At 35.2% G+C, this 23636-nt stretch overlaps 1 protein-coding gene and 1 long non-coding RNA gene across 4 annotated transcripts in view; one reads left to right on the forward strand and one right to left on the reverse strand.

The window, feature by feature from the left end:
- Positions 1 to 344: 344 nt before the first annotated feature.
- Positions 345 to 23636, reverse strand: part of LOC136041572 (uncharacterized) — a 34409-nt gene continuing 11117 nt past the window's right edge. The window contains exons 1-2 of one of the 3 annotated variants that reach the window (XM_065726265.1): positions 2843 to 5059; positions 345 to 1155 (exon numbers count right to left, since the gene is read on the reverse strand). In XM_065726265.1, coding sequence (XP_065582337.1) covers positions 529 to 1155; positions 2843 to 2845 — 630 coding nt within the window. In that variant the 5' untranslated portion in view covers positions 2846 to 5059 and the 3' untranslated portion in view covers positions 345 to 528. Of the gene's footprint in view, positions 1156 to 2842; positions 5060 to 8111; positions 8982 to 23636 lie in introns of those variants that run through there. The other 2 variants (XM_065726264.1, XM_065726263.1) reach the window with 2 other exon arrangements.
- Positions 3113 to 23636, forward strand: part of LOC136041573 (uncharacterized) — a 39557-nt gene continuing 19033 nt past the window's right edge. The window contains exon 1 of the long non-coding RNA XR_010621057.1: positions 3113 to 3244. This is a non-coding gene — a long non-coding RNA (uncharacterized LOC136041573). The remainder of the gene's footprint in view (positions 3245 to 23636) is intronic.

Below are 23636 nucleotides of genomic sequence, written 5' to 3' on the forward strand. Positions count from 1 at the left end.
CTTTATCGCAAAGAGCGAGGGGTTGGGGAGAGAGCAGCCTTCTTCCCACACGAAAAGAGTTCTGTTGGCTTCAGATATGACGTCCCTTTTCACCTCATTTGAGGAATTTTTGTTTTCATTTTGTTTTATTTGATACTGAAAGATACCGGTTTTGGTCAAACAGTAGAAAATGATAAGGGGAAGATTAGCAGTTTCCCCCTCAAAAACTATATCTCTCTCAAGAAAAACTCTTGGGAGTGACAGTAAAGCAAAGTTTTAATTCACAACGATACACTTTCGTACTCCATCACTGGACTGTTACAAACTACAGAAAATCGAAAATTACAAGAATAGTAATAATTTATTGATATGAATAAAGTGTATATCAATATTATTTACTCTCTCCATTTTTTTAAAAACTTCATCGCTTCTTGATTCTTCGGTATATTGCATCATTGATTCAGCGTATATTTACTTTAAGAGGAAATATAAATGGAATTATTCTAATTGTTTAAATAAATAAGCTGAATAAATAATGATCCTCTATATTCAAATCAACCGGATTATTTTTGAAGCTATCCAGCTTACACCTTTCAATTGTTCAAAAATACTACTAAAGGTGCGTTTCCCTCTTTTCAAGGATTGATGCTCAGTTGAATTTGAGCTAGTTTTATTATCTTCAGCTTTACGGTGCAGTAATTCCGTTGCTTCATCTACAAGTTTCACAATTTCTTCTTTATGACTTTCATTTATTTTATCACCGGATTTTTGGGCTTCCTTTGTCTTTGGTGTATGTTCGCTTATGCTGTCACCTTTAATTTGATCAATTTTTCCTTCACGATGCATCAATTGATGTGCTGATTCATCATAATAAGGCTCTGCAATTTCACTATCCGAATGACTAGATTCGTGGTACCCTTCTTCTGTATGATGTTCATCTTCTTCCTCTTTTTTTTTGCGATAGAACTCCAACTGTGAAGCCACAGCCGTTTTAAAGTTTAAAACTGTTATAACAGTGTAAGCAGCGGCTTCCAAATACCCCAGTGCAACTTCTTTTGCTTGTATATCTTGTTCGAATTCTTCAAACGCAATGTCTGATTCTATCAATTCTTCAGGGACTGATTCTATCAGGTTTGTTCGTTTGTCCTGCCGCCTCCCAGAATGCAAAGGGAAAGCCTAAAAAGAAAAGATCTAGACAAAAAGTTAAAATGACAAAGCTATATACAGTGTATGGAAGGTCAAATTTCAGTTGCCAGTAAGGTTGCCACTTGTAGCACAAAGTGCTATTTTAGCACAATTTCATATTGTGCAGGATTTTAGCACATGTTACATTCGATGTAGCACTTTTTCTCTTATTTGACCCAAATGAAAATATAGACATACAATATAATGAAAAGAGAAATCACCAATCCAACAGCACAAACACATTTAAAAAAATAAAATAAAAATAAAGAAGACAGAAGGAGAAAAGGCAGAAGACAGAATATGCAATTACATAATGTGTTTCGCATCCAAATTATATTTCAGAACATTGTTTATGCATCACAATAATCCAAATACACTTAAGCACGAGATACGCGTGTGGGCGCACATTGTCCCACTCAGTGCTCTGATCAGCTACATTTTTTATGGTTACTTTTTTATTCCTCTAAATTAAAAAAGATTACAATTATGCTTAAAAATGAATCTAAGTACGCTTAGACGTACTAAGCAGGTGTCGCGTTGCAATTTGTGACACGCGCAAAAACTTTTTGACTATAGCATCGAAAATCGATATATATAGCAAGTAGATTCGGGCAATTGTAGCACTCTAGGAACTAACCATTGAGGCAACCCTAGTTGCCAGATATTGTTCATGGGGAGAGGTATCAAGCCTAACTTTCAGCCTTGTGGCAGCAAAGATTAAGCCCCAAACCTCAGACTAGCAAAAATAAACAATCCACTGCGCCACCATCGCATGACACAATAGTAAAAAATGACAAAAAAAAACAAAAAGCACTGTAAGAAGAAAAAGAAGAAGAAAATAAAAATTAGTGCAGTAAGTGATTGATTTTGTATTTGATGTACCTAAGATCAAAGCACTTAACTTAATATTTTAATTGCTTAAAGTCCTCTTGTTGATAAGGAAATTTAAATGGCATGCAGATGATATAGACGTAGTGTTAAGTTTGGCTGACATACTTAAATAGCAGGTGACAAATTCGGATGATGGATTTGAATTAGATCTAAAGCTCAAGAGAGTCTATTCTCTAACATAAAAAATGCACTATTAAAATTAAAAACTTTAAATCTATAAAGCCAGACATGAGATAAAATAAATTTTTTAATTATAAATTAACTTTTTAAAATTTTTTTTTATATAATTTTTAAAATTAACATTCCTAAGAATAGCATCAATAAAAAAAATAAGTATTTATCAATAAAAAAAAAAGAATTTATCAATAAAAAAAAATCAACAATGTGGTAGCTAATTATAGATTGACAATGCAATCAAAAGCCAAAAATATATAAAGACTGAACAAAACGACGCAACTTATAAAAACTAACAATACTTAACTAGTTGGTTGACGCTGTAAAGATTAGTCAAATACAAATAGAAGAGCAAAGGGACTCAAAGGTTGATTAGATACAAACTAAATAAAAGCAACAGGGCCTACAACCAAGTAACTTGGTAAAAGTAATTTGGTAAGAAAATAACTACATCTTATTTTGCTAAATTAAAATTCTTCTATAAATCAAGAATATGTATAATTTATTGTTTAAATTAAAAGATAGGTTGGTAATTAAAACTTAATATTGTTGTAAAAATACATAACAAATACTGAGTTCAATTTTATTAGTTTTCATAAACGTAAGCACAAACCATATACAAGCGTTCTTCCAAGTTACTAGCTACATATAATACTGCCACTCTTAATGTTATTTTATGCTCTTAGTTTCCTGTACTCTTAATATGCATTCTTAATATTCAGAAAAGAATGATTTAGCAAAATGGGTTTATTACGTGTAGTACTAAGTAGAAATTGAGGAAAACAAATAGTTCCAAATTAAAAGAGAGACGGCATATTTTCTTCGACAAATATGGATATGGAAGAGTTTTTATATCTGTCATTGGTATACGACCCACGAAAAAGAATATGACTTTTCTATGCGCTTGCAGTAATTCTGAATACGGGTTGGAATGTCAATTGTGGGAAAAATGCCCAAAACCAAATACTAGGAACTAGAATTGGTTTCAATCAAAGTACTTCGGATCTTTGTTTCAGTGAGTGACATTTCTGATCATTTCCCTTTTTACTCTAGATACTGTTTTGATACTCTGACTATTGAGGGGGCTAGTGAGTCTGGTAGGAGGACTTTAAGATCTGGTAAAGTGAAATTAATACTTCTTAGGTAGAGATTGGCAGAAACTTCTTAGTGAAATTTTGAGAGTGATTCTGATTTTGTAATTAATTTCATAATTTTTGTGAGTCTATTAAAGACACTGTCCTTGATATTTGCTCTGTTTCACCTTCTAATCGTAAAGCAGGCCTTTGCTCTAAATCCTTGGATGACACCTGGTCTCCTTAGGAGTTGTAAAAGAAAAATAATCGATAGAGGGACTTTAAGTCTGCTAACCCCTCAATGAAAGCTATTTGCTTCCAGCGATTAAAAAATTTACAGGAATGTTTATATATGTGTGTCGATTGGCCAAGTCTCAGTATTATTTTATTTTTTTCAGATTGTGATAAAGATATTCAAAAAAACTTGGTTATAAATTCTGTCCTTAGGCCCCCTTTTCAGTCTCCATCAGTCCCTTCTTTTTTGGATCTCGATGTAAGAATTATGTAGGCTGAACTGAATGTTCAAGATGTATTTACTTCGTAAATTGCGAATATTGGTAAAAGGACTGCTTCTGTTGTTAGCTCTTCTCCTTCAAGATCCAATTTCAAGTCTTATCTTGAGCCACTTTGTATTAAGTCAATATTCTTGGAACATGCGATGGAGATAGAAATTACTAAAATTGTTATGGGATTAAAACAATCTTAGTCGTCTGCTACTACTACTACTACTAATAACTCACTGCAGCACCAAGCCGCCTGAGGCCAACAAAGCTACGCACGCTCCTCTTCCAACCAGATCTAGTCAAGGCCTCCCTCTTTACACCCTCTCAGGAAGTTCCCATTTCCTTTAAATCTCTATCTATGACATTGTCCCACCCCAGACGAGGACGACCTGCATTCCGCTTAGCTTCAGATGGTTGACCAAATAGAACAATCTTATGCAATCTGTCATCCTTCATCCGCAGAAAGTGGCCAAGCCATCTCAACCTTTCTTTCATTATAGCCCTAGAAAGCGAGATTGAACCAGATTTTTCGTACAACCTACTGTTTGAAATACGGTCAGTCAGTCGGGTACCCAGAACGATCCGTAGGCAATTTCTCTGGAAAACATCTAGTAAATTTTCATCCGCTTTTTGGAGTGCCCTTGCTTCAGAGCCACATTTAACCACTGTCATCACTGTAGCTTCCAATATTCTAATTATGGTTTTCTAACCTAAAGAAACTTATTAGCCTCTCCTTTCAGCTTGGTATTTATTAGAGTAGTCAGTCTCAGGCGTGCTCTAGTCACCGTATTTGATAAGGTGGGACACAAAATGATCTAACCAACATCGGCCAGTTTCTTTGTTGTCTGTGCTTAGAAAAAACATTTTAAAAGGTGTCTTAGTAATTTTTTGATTATTATTTATTTTCTATCATTTTATATAATATTGTTCTAAATAATTTATCGTCTTTGGGTAGGCCTGTTGGGTTCTAATTAATTAATTAATAATTTTTTATTATTTCTTTATTCATTATTTAAATTACTTAATTATGATTAATTAATTTATTTTATTATTTTAACTACTTTTATTATTTAATTTATTTTCTTTTTAAATAATTTTTATTTCTTGAATTAATTAATGATTTATTAATCACTTTCCTTTATTAACTTCACCTTCTATTTTATTTTAATTAGGACAAAATTTCGAAATTAGAAAGGGATTATTAATAAGCCGTTAGATTAGTTATTTGCAATATTGCGCCACCCAAGTTTCTCTTTCAGGTGCAAGTGCCGACTCCCCCCCCCCCCGCTAGATTGCGGTAAGAATTACTTCGATGTCTATTATTTTTATTATTAATCAAATCATTAGACTTCATTTTGTCATAATATCTTTATTACGTTTCAAGTTATAATATTTCTATCACTAGAAATCAATAACACAAAATAAATATGTTTTTAAACAACCGTAATATACCATAATTTGTTTCACTTCAATCATGTTTTGTCATACGTGGCATCAAACAGTTCGTGGTAAAGAACTGTAGTAAGGAGCGACCCGGCTCAATAGTAAACGAGACTCTAAAAAACGGAATGTTGATGCTAAAAGATACATCAAAAAGATCGGATTTTCATGCTGATTTTAAATATATAATTTTTATCAAATTTAGTTTTTGTCATCAAAAGTTACGAGCTGAGAAAATGTGCCTTCTTTTGGAAAATAGGGGGAAACACCCCCTAAAAGTCATAGAATCTTAACGAAAATCACATCATCGCATTAAGCCTATCAGAGAACCCTGTAGCAAAAATTTCAAGCTCATATCTACAAAAATGTGGAATTTCGTAATTTTTGCAAGAAGGCAGATCACGGGTGCGTGTTTTTTTTTTCCAGGGGTCATCGTATCGACTAAGTGGTCCTAAAATGTTGCAAGAGGGCTCAAAAGTTCTAGTGCCCTTTTTAAGTAACAAAAAAAATTGGAGGGCACCTAGAACCCCTCCCACGCTAATTTTTTCCCAAAGTCAACGAATCAAAATTTTGAGATAGCCCTTTTGTTCTGCATAGTCGAAAACCATAATAAATATGTCTTTGGGGATGCCTTACTCCCCCACAGTTCCTGGGGGAGGGGCTGCAAGTTACAAACTTTGACTAGTGTTTACATACAGTAATGGTTATTGGGAAGTGTACAGACGTTTTTGGTTTGGGGGTGGGGTTGAGGGAAGGGGGCTATGTGGGAGGATCTTTCCTTTGAGGAATATGTCATGGGGGAAGAGAAATTCAATGAAAAGGGCGCGGGATTTTCTAGCATTATTATAAAAAAAAAACAATGAAAAAATAAACATGAAAAAGTTTTTTCAATTGAAAGTGAGGAGTAGCATTAAAACTTCTAACGAACAGAGATTATTACGCATATGAGGGGTTCTTAAAATACTTAAGCATAGAGTGAGGTATTCAGGAGGAGATTAATACATCGCTCTTTATTTTAAAGTATTTTTAGTAATTTCAACTATTTATTCTATGGCCTTTCTGATTCAGAGGTCATTCTTAAAGAATTGGAACAAGACTTAAGATTTAGCGTAAAGAGCGAGGTATTAACGAGGGGACAAACCCCATCATATACATAATAAAAATATAAGAATATAAAAGTCTGTTACGTAAGTTCATTTTTAAGTTATGTATATTTTTTACTAATAAAAACGTTCGTTAAAAATTAAAAGTTCTAGTTGTCTTTTTAATTAACCGAAAAATTGGAGGGCAACTAGGCCTGCTTCCCCACCCCTTATTTCTCAAAATCGTCTGATCAAAACTAAGAGAAAGCCCTTTAGCCAAAAAAAGAATTAATATGCAAATTTCATTTTAATAATTTATGTGCGGAGAGCCAAAATCAAACATGCATTAATTCAAAAACGTTCAGAAATTAAATATAAAAAAAACTAGTTTTTTTCAACTGAAAGTAAGGAGCGACATTAAAACTTAAAACGAACAAAAATTACTCCGTATATGGAATGGGTTGTCCCCTCCGCAATCCCTCGCTCTTTACGCTAAAGTTTGACTCTTTGCCACAGTTCTACTTTTTAAAACAATTAAAAACTTTAGCTTAAAGAGATAGGGATTGCAGAGGGGACAACCCATTTCGTATATGGAGTAATTTCTGTTCGTTTTAAGTTTTAATGTCGCTCCTTAATTTAAGTTAAAAAAAAACTAATTTTTTTATTTAATAGCCTACATATTCGTAACCATTTGAATTCATGTAAATCACAAGCCTGGAAACACGTGAGTTTTGAAGACTTAGAAAAAAACAAATTTATATTTTAAAAAATATCCATACTATGGTCATACTTTAAACGTTAATAGGGGCCACATTCAAAACACTGGCACTTTCTTCCAAAGTGAAAAATTACTATTTATCAGGAAGAAGGGCCTCCTCAGAAAAAATATTGGGAGGGGATTCAATTAAGTATTGGGAAAGAATAAAAATTTTCTACAATTTCCTTTGAACCAAAAGAAACTCAATCTTTATTGTGGTTACATTCATTAATTTGGACACAATAAGGTACATTGCATTAGTTCATGCATCAAACACATTGCCTCAAATAGGTAAGGTTGATCTTCATAATAAGTTTACCCTGTTTGACTTCTGTCACATGAAGTTATATGTCTAGTATGCATGATGCTTGTCACATTCATATGAAGATCATTTATGTATACTGTGTTCGAGAAACAACGAGAGTCTCAATATTTTACCTCAGGAGAACATAGTTTTGAATCTAGCACAGGGTTGCCAACTGGACACACTTTACGTCAAAAGGACAAATTCCCATTTGAAGGGACACAATGGCATAAAAAATAACACAATTTAGAAGTTTGAGACATAAAACGACAACGTTTTATCTCAAGAGTACTTTTTTCAGTAGGGTAAATGCACTTCTAAAATCCTGATAATCCCTCGTGATATTTTAATTTTGTTATTCAAGATTTTACGTGCATTCACCTGTAGAAAGCATAAAAGGCCATTAACTTGGATTTTTTTTTTTGGGGGGGGGGGATCGTGCTCTGTGTATTTTTTATACTAGTAAAAATATTGTATACAATACAGTACGGTGCATTTGAATGCAACAAAATTTATACAATGTAAAACCTCATTGCAATACTATCATGTATCTTTTTTACTCTTAAAATACATTTAAATGTGACACCATTCACATAGAAAATACTTTTTTTTTATTTAAGGCTCTAAAGCCAGACACCAAAGGGTCCCGCCCATGACTCGCTAAAATATTACCATGCCCCCCCCCCCCCCCGATGGAGACTACGGCCCACGTCAGGAACACAGTTTTACAGAATGATGACAGAGTATATTTGACATTTCACAAAACAAACATTGAAATCAACCAAAAGATTGCAATTTACTACTTAGTGGGGCTGGATCAACTTTATAAAATTTTAACGGCACTTTCAAAATTTCTGATAACATAATGTTTGTTGTAAGTTAATCACGTATAGGATTTATGTTATAATGTGGACGGTAACGTAAGCCTTTCTTGAAAGAAATTCCTTTAGCACTGGAAATTCTTTGTTGGTTTAGTCCTTGCCCTTGGTTAGCTCCCTGAACTAGGAATCTTTGTAGTTTATGAACTCGGTCTCTATTTTCTTGTAGCTTTTGCACTTGACGTGTTTGTTCTAGTTGTCCTTGCAAGTGGCTTCTTGGCTCTTGAGGTCTTTTCCTTTGATTCTTGCTATTTGGCAGTTTTTCACTCGCAGTCTCAACCTCTTCTCTTCCTGCTCTACCCTCTGCACCTCTTCCTCCATCCTCTGAACTTACTCCTCCACCTTCTAAACTACCTACTTCGCTAACTTCCTTCTCTGCTCTATCTTCTTCACTTCCTTCTTCACTCCCCTCTTCATCCTTTTCTCTCTGGAGCCTTGCCTTTTTAACTTTCAGCTCTTTATGTATTTTAATCGCTGACAAGAAGTTGAAAATTGCCAGGCCTAAGTAAGCTCCAGCCTCGCCGTAGGTTATAAGAATCTCTTTTTGTTCAAACTTTTCTTCGGGACTCTCAGCGTCCATAACTGCTTTGAGAGATCGCCAAAAATCGCCAATTTTGTATTGCACACTATCTTCAGTTTTACTTCTGGTGTCTGTTAAGGTGCTTACATTATGATGATATTGAATCCAAGACAGTAGAAACGATGCTACCTGCCCCTGAAATTATATGGGCTTTGTTATTTTTGAGGATTCAGTGTCAATCTCCAATACACTATTAGAGGAAAAATGAAATAAAACGACAAACAAATCTAGTCTTCCTTATTTTGGACGTTGTACTTTTGTCTTATTGTCTTAACTTGCGAAACATGTAGCGAATACAAAGTTTCCCTTCTTTTTACTAGCATAGTGTTTTTTACAAAAAGAACAATCAGGATTTAAAAACTGAGAGTTAGTCGGATTTCCATAAAGTTATGGTTTTTCTAGATTTGTCTCTCAACGTTGATTTAACTCGGCTAATAAACAATGCTTGCAAAACTGCGTCGCAAAAATAATCCGACAAAATTGAAGCATACTTTTTGAAACGAAAGACAGCGAAAGTGATCTTTTTTTTTCTTTGGAAAAGAGCATACAACTAATCAAGGTACTGTTCAGCAGTGTTGGCAACGGGGTACAATTTTACCATATTTGATACAATTTGGAGGTCATAGTACAGTCAGGCATATTGGACATTTGATGTTAAAATTCAAAATGACTGGTGCATGACTGTTGGCTGAATTTGCAGGGTTAAGTTATATTTCTTCCAAATTTTGATGCTCCTCAAGTCATCCTTTAGGGATTTAAGCAAAAGTAAAGAAAACACAAGTAGAAACACAAAAAGAAGACTTGATACAAAAAGGAATAACCGCGCATTTCAAGCTAAGCATTCCACGGGAAACATCACTTCAGTTTAATTTCTAATAAAACATGAAGATAATAGTAAAAAAAAGATACTTGTGCTTAAGTTCGTTCTATTTGTTTCCTTAGAATGGAAACTGAAGTGGAATGCTATAATTGTGCTACAAAGAATGTTTTTGATACAAATTGGCAAGAAAACCGGTGCGATTTATCTCAAATAGTTGACAATGCTGCTAAGCAGTAAGAAAAAAGTAATCTTAGTCTACTTTGAAGCTAATAAATGGGATCACAAAAGTTCGTGGTAACGAACTGTAGTAAGGAGCGACCCGGCTCAATAGTAACCGAAACTCTAAAAAATCTAATTTTGATACCAACAGTTACATCAATAGAATCACATTTTAATGCTGATTTTAACTATATATATTTCATCAAGATCAATAATACCTATCAAAAGTTACGAGCCTGAGAAAATATGCCTTATTTCGGGAAACAGGGAGAAACACCCCCTAAAAGTCATACAATCTTAACGAAAATCACACCATCAGATTTAGTGTATCAGAGAACCTAATTGTTGAAGTTTCAACCTCCTGTCTACAAAAATGTGGAATTTCACATTTTTTACATTTTTGCACATGCGTGTTTATTTGTTGTTTTTTTTGTTGTTGTTTGTTTGTTCTTTTGTTTTGTTTTTCCCCAGGGGTGATCGTATCGACTGATTTGTCCTAGAATGTCGCAAGAGGGCTCATTTTAACGGAAATTAAAAGTTCTAGTGTCCTTTTTAAGTGACCAAAAAAATTGGAGGGCACCTGGACCCCCTCCTACGCTCATTTTTCCCCAAAGTAACCGGATCAAAATTATGAGATAACCATTTTTTCACCACAGTCGAATAAATATGTGTTTAGGGACGACTTACTCCCTCGCAGTCTCCGTGAGAGGTGCTGCAAGTTACAAACTTTGACCTATGTTTATATATAGTAATGGTTACTGGGAAGTGTACAGACATTTTCACGGGGAATTTTTTGGTTTATGGGGGAGGGTTGAGGGGGAGTGTTAGTGAGAAGATATTTCTATGGAGGAACTTCTCATAGGGGAAGAAAATTTCAATGAAGGGGGCGCAGGATTTTCAGCATTATTTGAAAAAACAATGAAAAAATAAATATGAAAATTTTTTTATTGAAAGTAAGGAGCAGCATCAACACTTAAAACGAACAGAAATTATTACGCATATGAGGAGTTTATCTCCTCGTAATACCTCAATCTTTACGCTAAAGTATTTTTAGTAATTTCAACTATTTATTCTACGGCCTTTGGGATTCAGAGGTCATTCTTAAGAAATTGGGACAAAATTTAAGCTGTAGTGAAAAGAGCGAGGTAACGACGAGGGCAAGAAAAACATACGAGTATAGAAGTTCGTTACATAAGTTAATTCGTAAGTTATGCATATTTTTACCAATGTAAATGTTTGTAAAAAATTAAAAGTTCTAGTTGCCTTCTAAAGTAATCAAAAAATTGGAGGGCAACTAGGCCTCCTCCCTTGCTCCTTTTTTCTCAAAATCTTCTGATTAATTGAAATTAATTAATATGTAAATTTCGTTGTAATTATTTATGTGCGGAGAGCCAAGATTAAAACATGCATTAATTCAAAAACGTCCAGAAATTAAATAATTTTTTTTTTCAATGAAAGTAAGGAGCAACATTAAAGCGTAAAACGAACAGAAATTACTCCGTATATGAAAGAGGCTTTTCCTCCTCAACGCCCCGCTCTTTACGCTAAAGTTTGACTCTTTCTCTTAACTCTACTTTTTAAAACAGTAAGAAACTTTAGCGTAAGGAGCGGGGCGTTGAGGAGGAAAAGCCCCTTTCATATACGGAGTAATTTCTGTTCGTTTTATGTTTTAATGTTGCTCCTTACTTTCATTTAAAAAAACTTGTTTTTTTTATTTAACTATCCAAAAAGAATGAATGTATGATTTTTATCTTAAATAACATTAAACAAATAAAACTATAATATAAAAAGGAAAAAAGTCCTCACAACACTCGGGTCTAAAATCAAAGAAAAAGCTCTAACAACACATTATAACATCCCTAGCAAAGTATTATGGCATGAAAAATAGCATGACACAGGTCTAATAATGCTTGAAACGGAAGAAACTTGAATGCTTGAATATTTCACCAATCAAAACGATCCAATATTTCATGATTCTCAAGACTTCGTGCAAACTTTATCCGAGTTGGGAGATTGAAAGATAATTCCATACTTAAAGAATAACGAAAAAATTATAATTTTTTTCTGAATGACCAACAAGGAGGAAGCATCAAACATTTTGTACAAAATGCCTTTTAAAAGAATTTGGGCTGCAACCACGGATTTTGTGCCGAATACGAGCCAAACTGTAACGGGAAAAACTTCAGTATCACCACTGATTTTTAAACTACCATAACATCTTACGTTAAACATCTTACGTTAAACATCTTACGTTAAACATCTTACGTTAAACATCTTACGTTAAACATCTTACGTTAAACAACATAACATAACATACATAACATCTTACGTTAAACAACTCAAGTACCAGGAATGCACTATCTTTAGGTCTTTACTCCCGCAATTACTATTTTATAATGATATCTTATAATGACAACATTAAAATTTAAAACAAACATAAATTATAATGTATATGAGGTGGGTTTCCCCATCATCAAAACCTTACTCTCCACGCTGAAGTTTTTTACTACTCTTAAAAAAGCTTCTTATTGTTCAAATTAACCATCCCTTGTTTTTCGTTAGCCGTTCTTTGAAAACTGAGACAGAAGGTCAAGTTTTAGCGTAAAGAGCGAGGTACTGAGAAGGGGCTATCCCCTCAAATACTTAATAATTTATGTTCGTTTTAAGTTTTAATGTTGCTCCTTACTTTCTGTTGAAAAACTTGTTTTTTTATAGATCTATTTCTGAGTCATGTTCTAAATAGTGCCGGGAAATCCGGCTCCTCCACAACAGAAAGATCCTCTAGATAATTCTATCCCAGGGAAAATTTACCCTGGACCGTTACCATTAACATCTCCACATGTAAAATTAATTTGGCAAAGAGAAAGTAAGACAAATAAAAAGAATTTCGTAATGGATTCTGACGAATTCCCCCAGTGCAAAATTTTCCCTGAAAATTCTACGCCCCGAAACTTCACTCTCTATGGAAAATTCTTTCCGCGGACAATCCTCCTACCCGAAAAATGTATGTATACTTCCCAATAACAAATACGATACGTAAACAATGGGCAAATTTCATAACTTAAAGACCTTTTCCGAGGGTCTGTGGGGGCTCATTTTATCTCTGAGGAATATTTATTGGACTTCTCAGCTATGCTGAACAAAATGGCTATCTTAAATTTTGATAAAACTCCTCTGGCAAAAAAGGGGATGTGGAAGGAGGGCTAGCTTCCATTCAGTCTTTTTGGTCTCTTAAAAACGTAAACAGAACATTTTGAAGATGAACACTCGAAGCATCTTCAGAAGTGTTTTCTGATACGCTAAACCTAATGGTGGGATTTTTAATAAAATTTATTGACTCTCCCGTTTTTTTAAAAATCAGGCAACTTTTCTCAGGGAAAAAGTCTTCGATGGGTAAAACTAAGCTTAATAAATCTTGTATATTTTTAATTAGCATAATAAACAAATTCTTTTGATGTATATACTGATATCAAAATTCCGTTTCTTAGAGTTTCTGTTACTATTGAAACGCTTGACTCCTAACTCATAGTTCTTTACCACGAACTATTTGGTGATTTTGTTCAGTTTTAAGTAATCCATTTAAAAGTATTAGAAAGTTTTAAATTAAGTATTAGAAGTATTAGTCAAACCTTAGCGTAAAGAGCGGGACGTTGATGAGGAAGCCCCTTTCATATACAAAGTAATTTCTGTTCGTTTTAAATTTTAATGTCGCTCCTTATTTTCAGTTAAAAAACTTGTTTTTTTTATATTTAATTTCTGAACGTTTTTGAATCAATGCATGTTTTGATTTTGGCTCTCCGCAGAGGAATCATTAAAACGAAATTTGCATATTTTTTTTTTGTTTTGGCTAAATGGCTTTCTCATAGTCTTGATCGAATGATTTTGAGACAAAAAGGAGTAGGGGGAGGAAGCATAGTTGCCCTCTATTTCTTGGTTACTTAAAAAGGCAACTAGAACTTTTGATTTTTTATGGATGTTTTAGTTAGTAAAATATATACGTGACTTATAAATTAGCTTACGTAACGAACTTTTGTATTCTTATGTTTTTATTACAATTATACCTCGTTCTTTACACTAAAGCTTAAATTTTGTCCCAATTCATTAAGAATCACCCCTGAATCACAAAAGCCGTAGAATAAATAATTGAGATTACTAAAAATACTTTAGCGTAAAGAGCGAAGTATTAGGAGGAGGTGAGCCCCTCATATGTGTAATAATTTATGTTTTAATAATGTTTAATATTTTTTAATAATGCTAGAAAATCCTGCACTCCCTTCATAGAAATTTTCTTCCCCCATGACAAATTCCTTGATGGAAAGCTCCCCCAACATATCCCCCTCTCCTCAACCCCTCCCCCGACCAAAAAATTCCCCTGAAAACGTCTGTACGCTTCTCAATAACCATTACTATATGTAAGCACTGGTCAAAGTTTGTAGCTTGTAGCCCCTCCCACGGGGACTCTGGGAGAGTAAGTGGTCCCCAAAGACATAGTTCTAAGGTTTTTGGTCTACGTTGAATAAAATGGCTATCTCAGAATTTTTATCCATTGACTTTGGGAAAATAATTAGCGTTGGAGGGGGCCCAGGTGCCCTCCAATTTTTTTGGTCACTTAAAAAAAGCCCTAGAAATTTTCATTTCCGTTAGAGTGAACCCTCTCGCAACATCTTAGGACCACTGGGTCGATACGGTAACCCCTGGGGAAAAAAAACAAAAAAAAAACAAAAAAACAAATAAACACGCACCCGTGATCTGCCTTCTGGCAAAAAACACAAAATTCCATATTTTTGTAGATAGGAGCTTGACACTTCCACAATAGGGCTCTCTGATACGCTGAATCTGATGGTATGATTTTCTTTAAGATTCTATGACTTTTAGGGGGCGTTTCTCCCAATTTTCTAAAATAAGGCAAATTTTCTCAGGCTCGTAACTTTTGATGGGCGAAACTAAACTTGATGAAACTTATATATTTAAAATTAGCATTAAAATGCGATTCTTTTGATGTAGCTATTGGTATTAAAATTCTATTTTTTAGAGTTTTGGTTACTATTGGGCTGGGTCGCTCCTTACTGCAGTTCGTTATCACGAACCGTTTGGTTACCATACAGTGGTAGTTCGTCACAAACCTATTAAAATGAATAGTTATTTTGGATTGTTTATGTAACACAACTTTTGTTTATGCAGTATTCCAAATTTGCAAATGAGCTAGTAGCGGGAAAGCTAGTAAATATTTCGTCAGGGGAAGGAGCTAAGGCGTCAAATAGTGTATTTTCAGGCCCAAACTCTAAGCCTTTTGCTGAAATTCCTTCAGGTAAGGATGAAGGGGACCCCATAAACATTCTTTATTAGGAGCAAAAATATGACCATCAAGGTAGAGACAGCTTCTTAGTGTAGGATTATTAAAGTGCCTTATAAGAGATTAAGTTGACATTCTAACCTTTAATTCCCCAACAAAAAGATTTGACCTTTTAACCTGAGCCTGGAAAATTTTGAAAATGATCGCCTGAAAATTATTTTTGGAGAAAAAATTATGTAAATATAAATGAAAGTATTGGTTTGAAAACACTGCTCACGAAAAAAGAATCGGATCTTTATACTGTATCCAAATTTTGAAAATTCAACAAGCTCTAAGTTGCCCTTAAAAAATTTCTAAGCATAAGAAAAATTACGTAGTCCTTTAAAAAAGAGGGAAAATACCCCAGAAAGTGGAAAATATTGATGATAATTACACCAATAATTTAAAGCTGTCGGGAAACCATAGATTAGAGGCTTGAATGCTACAAAATTTCATTATTTTTCCGAGAGGGATGTTGCCAGATGTGTGTTTAATTCAAGTTTAAAGACAGTATTTTTACACTGTCTTTTAATGACAGTATGTTGACAGTATGTATTATGTTGTCTTTTTTTAGAGCGATCGTTATAGTGAATCAATGGCTATAAAACCTCAGGAAATGGAAGTGTTGAACGGACATTAAAGACTCTAGTACGCTATTAAGTGACAAAAGAATCGTATCACTGAAAAATTATTGGATATAAAATGAAACAGATCGTGGAACGGAACGGTAACAAAGGGGCAATGGGGGGTAGTAGTAACCAAAACTCTAAAAAGTAAATTTGATAAAAAATTGATTTATCAAAAGAATTAGTTTTTATGTTGATTTCAAATGCGTAAAATTCATTAAAATTACAGTTATTCACAAAAAGCTATGAGCCAGAGAAAGTTTGCTTAGAGCAAGTAATATGGATGAAAACCACGCCATCGAATTCAGCATATCAGTGAGCTTTATTGAAGAGGTCTAGAGCTAGTAGTAAGGAGGTTCCAGTTTTAAGCGGACCTATGGCCGCTCCTCCTTTCTTCCTTTAATGATTTAAGTTGAACGGCGATTCCCTCAAGACCCAGGTGTTATTAATTGTCTTCAGAACGCAGATGTTAATTACATCATACACAATATTTTCAAAGAAATGCAGGTGCTTTTTACTTAAAAAACCTAAGGGTGTAGGGAAAACCTTCTGTGGGCGCCAGTGAGGGACTTTCAAGAAACTGGTTCTAAGCAGTCAACTCCAATGGGCCCCTAACAACGGCCCTAGCAGGCAATTCCAAAGGAACCATAGGATCCAATTTCACTGGGCTCCTAGCAACCATTTTAGCCACGGCCCTAGTGATAATTTCAAACCGGGGCCCTAGCAGTCAATTCCAACGGGGGTTGGGGTAATAGCCACCAATTTAGTGGGAGGCCCTAACAACCGATTACATCGGGGCCCTAGTATCCAATTTAACGGGTAGCAACCAATTCTACCAGGGGACCTGGCATCCTATTCTATCGGGGCCCTAGCTAGCAATTCTAGGGAGCCCCTAGCTACCTTTTCCATCGTGGGCCATAGCATCAAATTCCATCGAGGCCCCCTAGCAACGAATTTCACGGACAAGACGTTTATCAAGATGTTTCAAGATTTATTTGATTGGTACGTAATAGGACCTGTTAGAATCCACCAATCAAGTGGGAAATCCCCGGTTGTAACTGAAGATAGCGCGCACGTGGGATATTACGTGCATAAACCTGTACGTTTCGTAATAGTAGATTGTTTACCTATGTTAAGGATGATGCATTCTCACGTGACATGATAGAGATCAGGGGCCCGAGGGTGAATCCCATTTTTTAACTGTAGAGGACACACTCGTGGGGTGTAACATAATGACCATGGATACGTAGGCTTTTTGCATAACACTTTCAGAGACTTTTTTCTTTCAATGTGCTTTTTTCTCATGGAAATTTATAGTCTAAAGGTTTTTGTCCACATTAGGAATCGAAAGAGACTTGACTTGAATGGAACGGAGCGCTATAAAGCTGGACTATGTAAGCATTTCCAACATTATTATTCGGCTAATACTTTCTATGTTATAACCTTTTCTACACAAGGAAATCTCCTGTCCCACTCACTCGAATGATTGAACGGATCACATGTTTCCGACCCTTTCGACATGAAAGCGAACAAGCATGCCAATGCTATTCAATCAATTTTAATGTTTATGCTAGCAAGATCCCGTTTTGAAAAATGAAACATACGAGCCAAATGAAACATACAAACATACGACACATTTTTGTATTCGATTATTTCTGTGAGGCTTCATTGAAAATTCCTGGTTCTTCGATCCAAGACTATACATGTTCACGCCACCGTGACAATAGGTGACTCGTCCACCCTAGCAAACAATTCCATAGGGGGAGGTTGTTATTAGAGGTGAATTTAAGCCATATTATAAGATACTTTTGAGAGGTCTTAATAACAATGCATCGTTTCTATTGTTCTATTAGATGCACCTACCTGTTACATTTAATTAATTGAAATCTTGATACTGGAATTGGATTACTGATGGAATTTGACTCTAGGGACTCCCATGAAGTGTTTACTATCCCTCTCCCGTGGGAATTTACTGCTAGGGCCTCCCGTTGAAATTGCTCGCTAAGGCCTTGGTTCAAATGGTTGCCAAGGACCAGGTGAAATTGGAAGCTATGGACCCCATCGTAATTGACCGCTGAGGCCCCTGGTAGGGCTTCATTGGAGTTGACCACTAGGACTCGGTGTCTTGAAGGCTCCTCAGTGGCACCCCCTGAAGGTTTTTCTCTACATCCTTAGGTTTTTAAGTAACAAGCACCTGCATCTCTTAGAAAACATCCCCTATTACGTAATTATAATCTGCGTCTTGAAGAGAAATAATAATACCTGGGTATTGAGATAATCACTGTTCAACTTAAATCATTAAAAGAAGAAAGGAGTAGCGGCTTTTGGTCTGCTTAGAAATGAAACCCGCTCACTACTCAAGCTACAATGTATTAATGTTCGGAATTTTGAAATTTTATCGAGAGAATGATTAGGGATGTGCGATTATTTGTATTTTCTTCCAAGTTGTTATAATATTGAGCCATTTTTCTTACAGAATCAGGGGAAGACTCATTTGAACGTAAAATAAAAGTTGTTTTGCCGATTTAAATTACTCAGAAAAATTTTACCACAATTGATTGACGTTTTCTGTGATTTCTTGGCACGAAAATGAATGCCTCAAAACTTGAAAACTCTGAGATAGCCAATTGATTTCAAATTATTGAAAATTTCTACATTTAGTTACCCAGTTGACAGTCAGTACTGCCGCGCCATGGCGCGTAAAAATGTCTCTTGTAGATCTTGTGTTTACAATATGCTCTTATATTCTTAATTTTTTATGTCAAAAAAATTATTCAAAGAAACCGAAAAAAATGGTTTACCTCCCTTACATTCCAAAAATTATGTCAAAACTAGAAAAAGTTAGTTTAACAGACAACTTATCTGTTATTTTAAGAGAAATTTAATTGTTATGAACGTATTTAATTCTGGTAAGACAAAACCTCTGTTACTCGTTGCAGTGGGTTATATCAAATATGGTGCACTTGCGGATACTATTACGTTGGTGGGAAACATCAAAACTTAGAAAAACAGTTACAGCAACACAAAGAAAGCACAGTAGTAATTTTTCCAACTTTTCATTAATTCAAATTGCTTAAATCAAGATTTGTTTTTGTTAGTCTTAGCCACAGCAGAAATATATGAAAAAAAATATATATTTGTTAAAAACTGTTATGTTGTGGTCGTAGCTATTGAACTTTCGAATTCTATCTGTCATCAAACACGGCTGTGTGTCGCCGTTACTTTTCGTGATAATCATCGACTTTATTCTCCGCAACTCTGCGACCGAAGGTATTAAACTTTCTGCCGAAGAGTTGGTGACCTAGACTTTGCAAATGAAATTACAATGCTACAGTCGTGCGAGCAAGGTCTACGAGAAATTCTAAACAGGGTCAGCAAAAAAGCAAGCCAACTCGGCCTAAGAATAAATTTGAGCAAAACCAAAACAATGGCGACCACTGATTCCCCACTTCATACTAGATTTAGAAGTGAGGAAATCGAGCAGGTCATGGAATTCAGATACCTAGGAAACATAGTGGAGAATACGGGATCAGCATTCAAAGAAATAATGTCCAGAGTAGGTCAGGGGAACACCACCTCCAACAGGCTCTGGCGCATATGGGAGTCGAAAAATTACTCGACCCGGCTTAAGCGACGCTTGTTCAACAGCAGTGTCATCCCGGTCCTCCTTTATGCAGCCAAAACATGCATTCGAGCACCCAAACAGAATTCGAGGACGTTGAAGACCTCGGAACATTTTGCGTCGGACATACCAGTCTGATCTGCGCAGTATCCATGATTCTCTTCAACCCAATTGGGGTAACATATACGCAGCTGCCTAATTCAGAAAAGATTGGCAAAGTCTCAAGGATGACCTGAGTGCCTCTGGCGGCACAAGCGGATCTAAGGCCTAAGGTTAGGTGTGGTCTTAGCTGAACCTTTGTCAAGCAATGACGCTAAAACTCTTTCGAAATCATTGGAAATGTGATTTTTTCCTAGAAGTTTTTTTTTATCGATGTGTTTTTGAGCAAGTTAGTTAAACAGATTACTCGCTTAGGTTATATTCACAACTTTCCTCGATATCTTCTCTTATGCTGTTTGCGAAATAATTTCTTTTTGTCTTAAAATTCAAAATCGCTCTTAACCTTCATCTAAAAAAAACATAAATTTTTCTTGAATTAGAGGCTATTCTAAATGACTAAGTAACAAAAGGGTTGCATCACAACTGAATCCAGATATCTGTTTTTGTTTTTGTTTTTTGTTTTTTTGTCCGAAGTCTTGCTCAAAACTTTTGCCCAAAAAAAGGGTCAAAATTTTACTAGCCATTCGTTTTAGAGCTATTGTAAAAGCAATTTAAACAGCCTTACGGTTTCAGAGAATATTCTGCCACGTTATTATCCGTTTTTTCCCGAACGCAATTACAATCCGAACAAAAAGAAGGGCTAAGCAGGTTTCACACTTTGTATATAATTTTCAGTTGTTTGGGCACTTGGCTTGATTATCAGATGAATAAACCTTTATGTACTCCTAATTTCATTTCTCTTTAATTTTAATAACTATAATACAGCTAGCAGCTAGAAAAGCCGAGGGTAAAATTTGTACTTCAATTTGAAGGGACCTCTTATTGCCTTTGGTCAGAGCTGCGTAAACCTTTACGTCGGAAGCCAGTCACGAAGTATTTTGTTTAATTTAAGTTGATTTTAAATCTAACTCTGTTGTGATATTCGACCTGAAAAGAAGCTTATTTTTCCTGCTTCTGGCTTCTTTTCGACTATCCTAGGTAGAGTCTAGAGAGCCTAGAGTTTGATATAGGTGAATTGATAATGTATTTTGATATAGGAAAAGGGTCCTATATTATGTGAGATAGTTTCTGGAAAGAAAGTTAGAATTTTAAAGGAAGAGCCTTGGGCTTGATTCCATGGCATGTACGTACCATGGAAAGTATTCTTGTCGTATCCCAACTAGTTATAGCTATGGCAAGCCCACGTCACGAAAACCAACGAGAGCAGAGCTCGTGGAACCGTCACAGCCTCGCTACTGTACCCTGCATACCCTATTACCTCAGTTGTGGCATACCCTATTACCACCAGTTGTGGCACTAGTGACGCTATCATGCGTACAAAAGCAGCACAAGGAGCTTACTCTGGTGCCAGAGAACGCATATTTAATGCTAGGTGATTTAGTGACGTTACATTAAGCATAACTTTAAGACTTAAACCAGGCCTTACGCACTTGTTAACGTAAAAATCCATAAAATGATCGGAATTGCCGTCTAAAATTATCACAGTCATCGCAAGTAAACTATTCAAAATACAATATGTGGAGTGGAGATGGAGGTTCATTCACTTATCAAGTGTGAAACGCTTTTTAGGAAAAGTTAATTAATTTATTTTCAGATTCAATAATTGCTCATCCAGAAATTTTGTTTCGCAGCTACTATGGTGACTTTTCCATAATACAGTATAAACTCACCTTAAAATTCTATGCAGTGCTCATATCTATTTAGAACTACCAATAGTACGGGCGAAAATTACTCTGTAGCATTACGCAAGACCATTGTGCTAAACGCTCTAACGATTATACAGCTAGCATCACATCGGTGTTTAGCATCCATTTGTACAGAACTTGACAGATATTTTGCGGAAGGTGTATGGCTATGCCGTTTGACCTATGTGATTGTATGGATGAGTAGGGTTAAGGCCTCATTCAAGTGCTGATCTATATTAATCACTAATGTAGGAAAACAGTCTTCCTTTTCTCCTTCTGTCTTCCCCTTTTTTTTAATGTGTTTGTGCTGTTGCATTGGTGATTTCTCTTTTCATTATAAGATTTCGAAGCCTCAATTCAATGTCCTTCAGCTAAATGCGAAGGGGGAGTTTTTATGTATTTTTTTTTAGAAGTAAAAAAAGTTGGCTGACACCTCCTTCCTATTTTGTCTTTAATGTAAACCAGCTTTTCCTATTATATATATAGCATATTCTATTCCTAATGCCCTTCAGGTTTTGAATATTTTTTTTTATTCTATCGTTTCTTATAATGTTCTAGTATAATCTACGTCCTGGAGAGTGTTTCCTCCTGATTTGGTTCCTTCCTGATTTGGTTCCTTCCTGATTTGGTCCTGATTTACGTCCCGGAGAGTGTTTCCTCCTGATTTGGTTCCTAGAGCCTTAAAAGTTCATCTTTAGACATGAGATTTCGAGGCATCAATGCGATGTCCTTCAGCTAAATGTGGAGGGGGAGTTCAATACAAGTGTTTCTTCATTAGGAAAAAGTGTTTGGACTAAGCCCAAAATATTTATGGGAGATACAGCTGTTTCAAATAGTGTTCAGCTTAATTCTGCGAGACGTTTTACTACGTTGTAAAAGTTTAATGTAAACAAATGTTACCTGCGTCATAAAAGAAAACAATTGAAAATAATTTTAGGAGCTCATCACTTTGTAAATATAAAAAATAGAAGTCAAATACCTCTGAACACGTATCAACAACAATTTTCCACTACTATTATGAGAGAACGGTAAAAGTATTCTTATTGAATATGAAGCTTGCTTATTACGCATAGTTTTCTTTATTGTCTGGTTTAATTTGTTCACACTTGGAGATAAAGCAGAATATTTCGGAAAGGAGTGGCCGAAGCTGAGTCCTTATTTTAGCCTTATATTTGGAGATGGGTTGAACGATTGGATTTAGTTTTTGGTTTTTTCAATGAGCCAAAAAGGTGGTGGAAGGGAATTTCCTCAGGGGTGGTTTAAAAGGGAGGAATTAGAGGATATTATATAAAGCAATATATTTTTGTGGGATTCACAACCGTTTTCTAGGATAGTTATCATATCATATTATACAATTTGTCAGATCGTCGGTCCAAATTTCTATGCATAGGCACGTGAATGTTTAGGCACGGTCCTTAAAAGGGTAGACTTGAAATCTCGCGGGATCAAGCATTAAAAGAGAAATTTTAAAGTTGAAGGATTTCAAGGTTTTCTTGCTTTTCTCAAAATACCCTGTGCATTCAAAACAAGTGGGATCACAGGGTATCAAGACCGTATACAGAGAAAGGGTTAATGGGTTTGTACAACCCCCTCCCTCCATAATAGTTGTCAGACTCGTAAAAAAGTCACAAAAATTTATTTGAATATATTTTTGATCCTATTCAACAGAAGTATTCATTAAAACCACTCGCTCTGAAAATAATTCCCCCTCGACTGAAAATCTTGGAAACGCCTTTGCAAAGTATGGTTGTGGGCTTCTCTCTTCCTTAGAAGATAAAAACATGAAATTTTCTATAATTGGAGGTAACGTTCTAGAGGAAGGACTAATAAGAATGAAGCTTTCAGACAAGCGTCCAGAGCTACAATAATCCATCTGAGGTAAGTGTATATTTCTACCATCTCCTCTCCTCCAAATCTCCAACATCAGATGAGATTGGACAAACTTTGTTGAATAAAAGTTAAACTTTAGACATAGATATGTATGACAAATCAAATAAAAAAAAAGCTTTTTTAATTCAAACTAAGGAGCGAAATTAAAGCTTAAAACGAACGGAAATTACTCCGTATATGAAACGGCCTATTCCCTCCTCAACGCCCCGCTCTTTACGCTAAAGTTCGACTTTTTCTTTCAACTCTACTTTTTAAAACAGTAAAACACTTCAGCGTAAAGAGCGCGGCGTTGAGGAGGGAACAGCCTGTTTCATATACGGAGTAATTTCTGTTCTTTTTAAGTTTTAACATCGCTTCTTATTTTAGTTAATAAAACAGGATTTTTTTTTCTGAACGTTTTTGAACTAATGCATGTTTTGATTTTGGCTCTCTGCACA

This window comes from Artemia franciscana, unplaced genomic scaffold (genome assembly GCF_032884065.1).
Source record: "Artemia franciscana unplaced genomic scaffold, ASM3288406v1 PGA_scaffold_30, whole genome shotgun sequence".
Classification (NCBI taxonomy): domain Eukaryota; kingdom Metazoa; phylum Arthropoda; class Branchiopoda; order Anostraca; family Artemiidae; genus Artemia; species Artemia franciscana.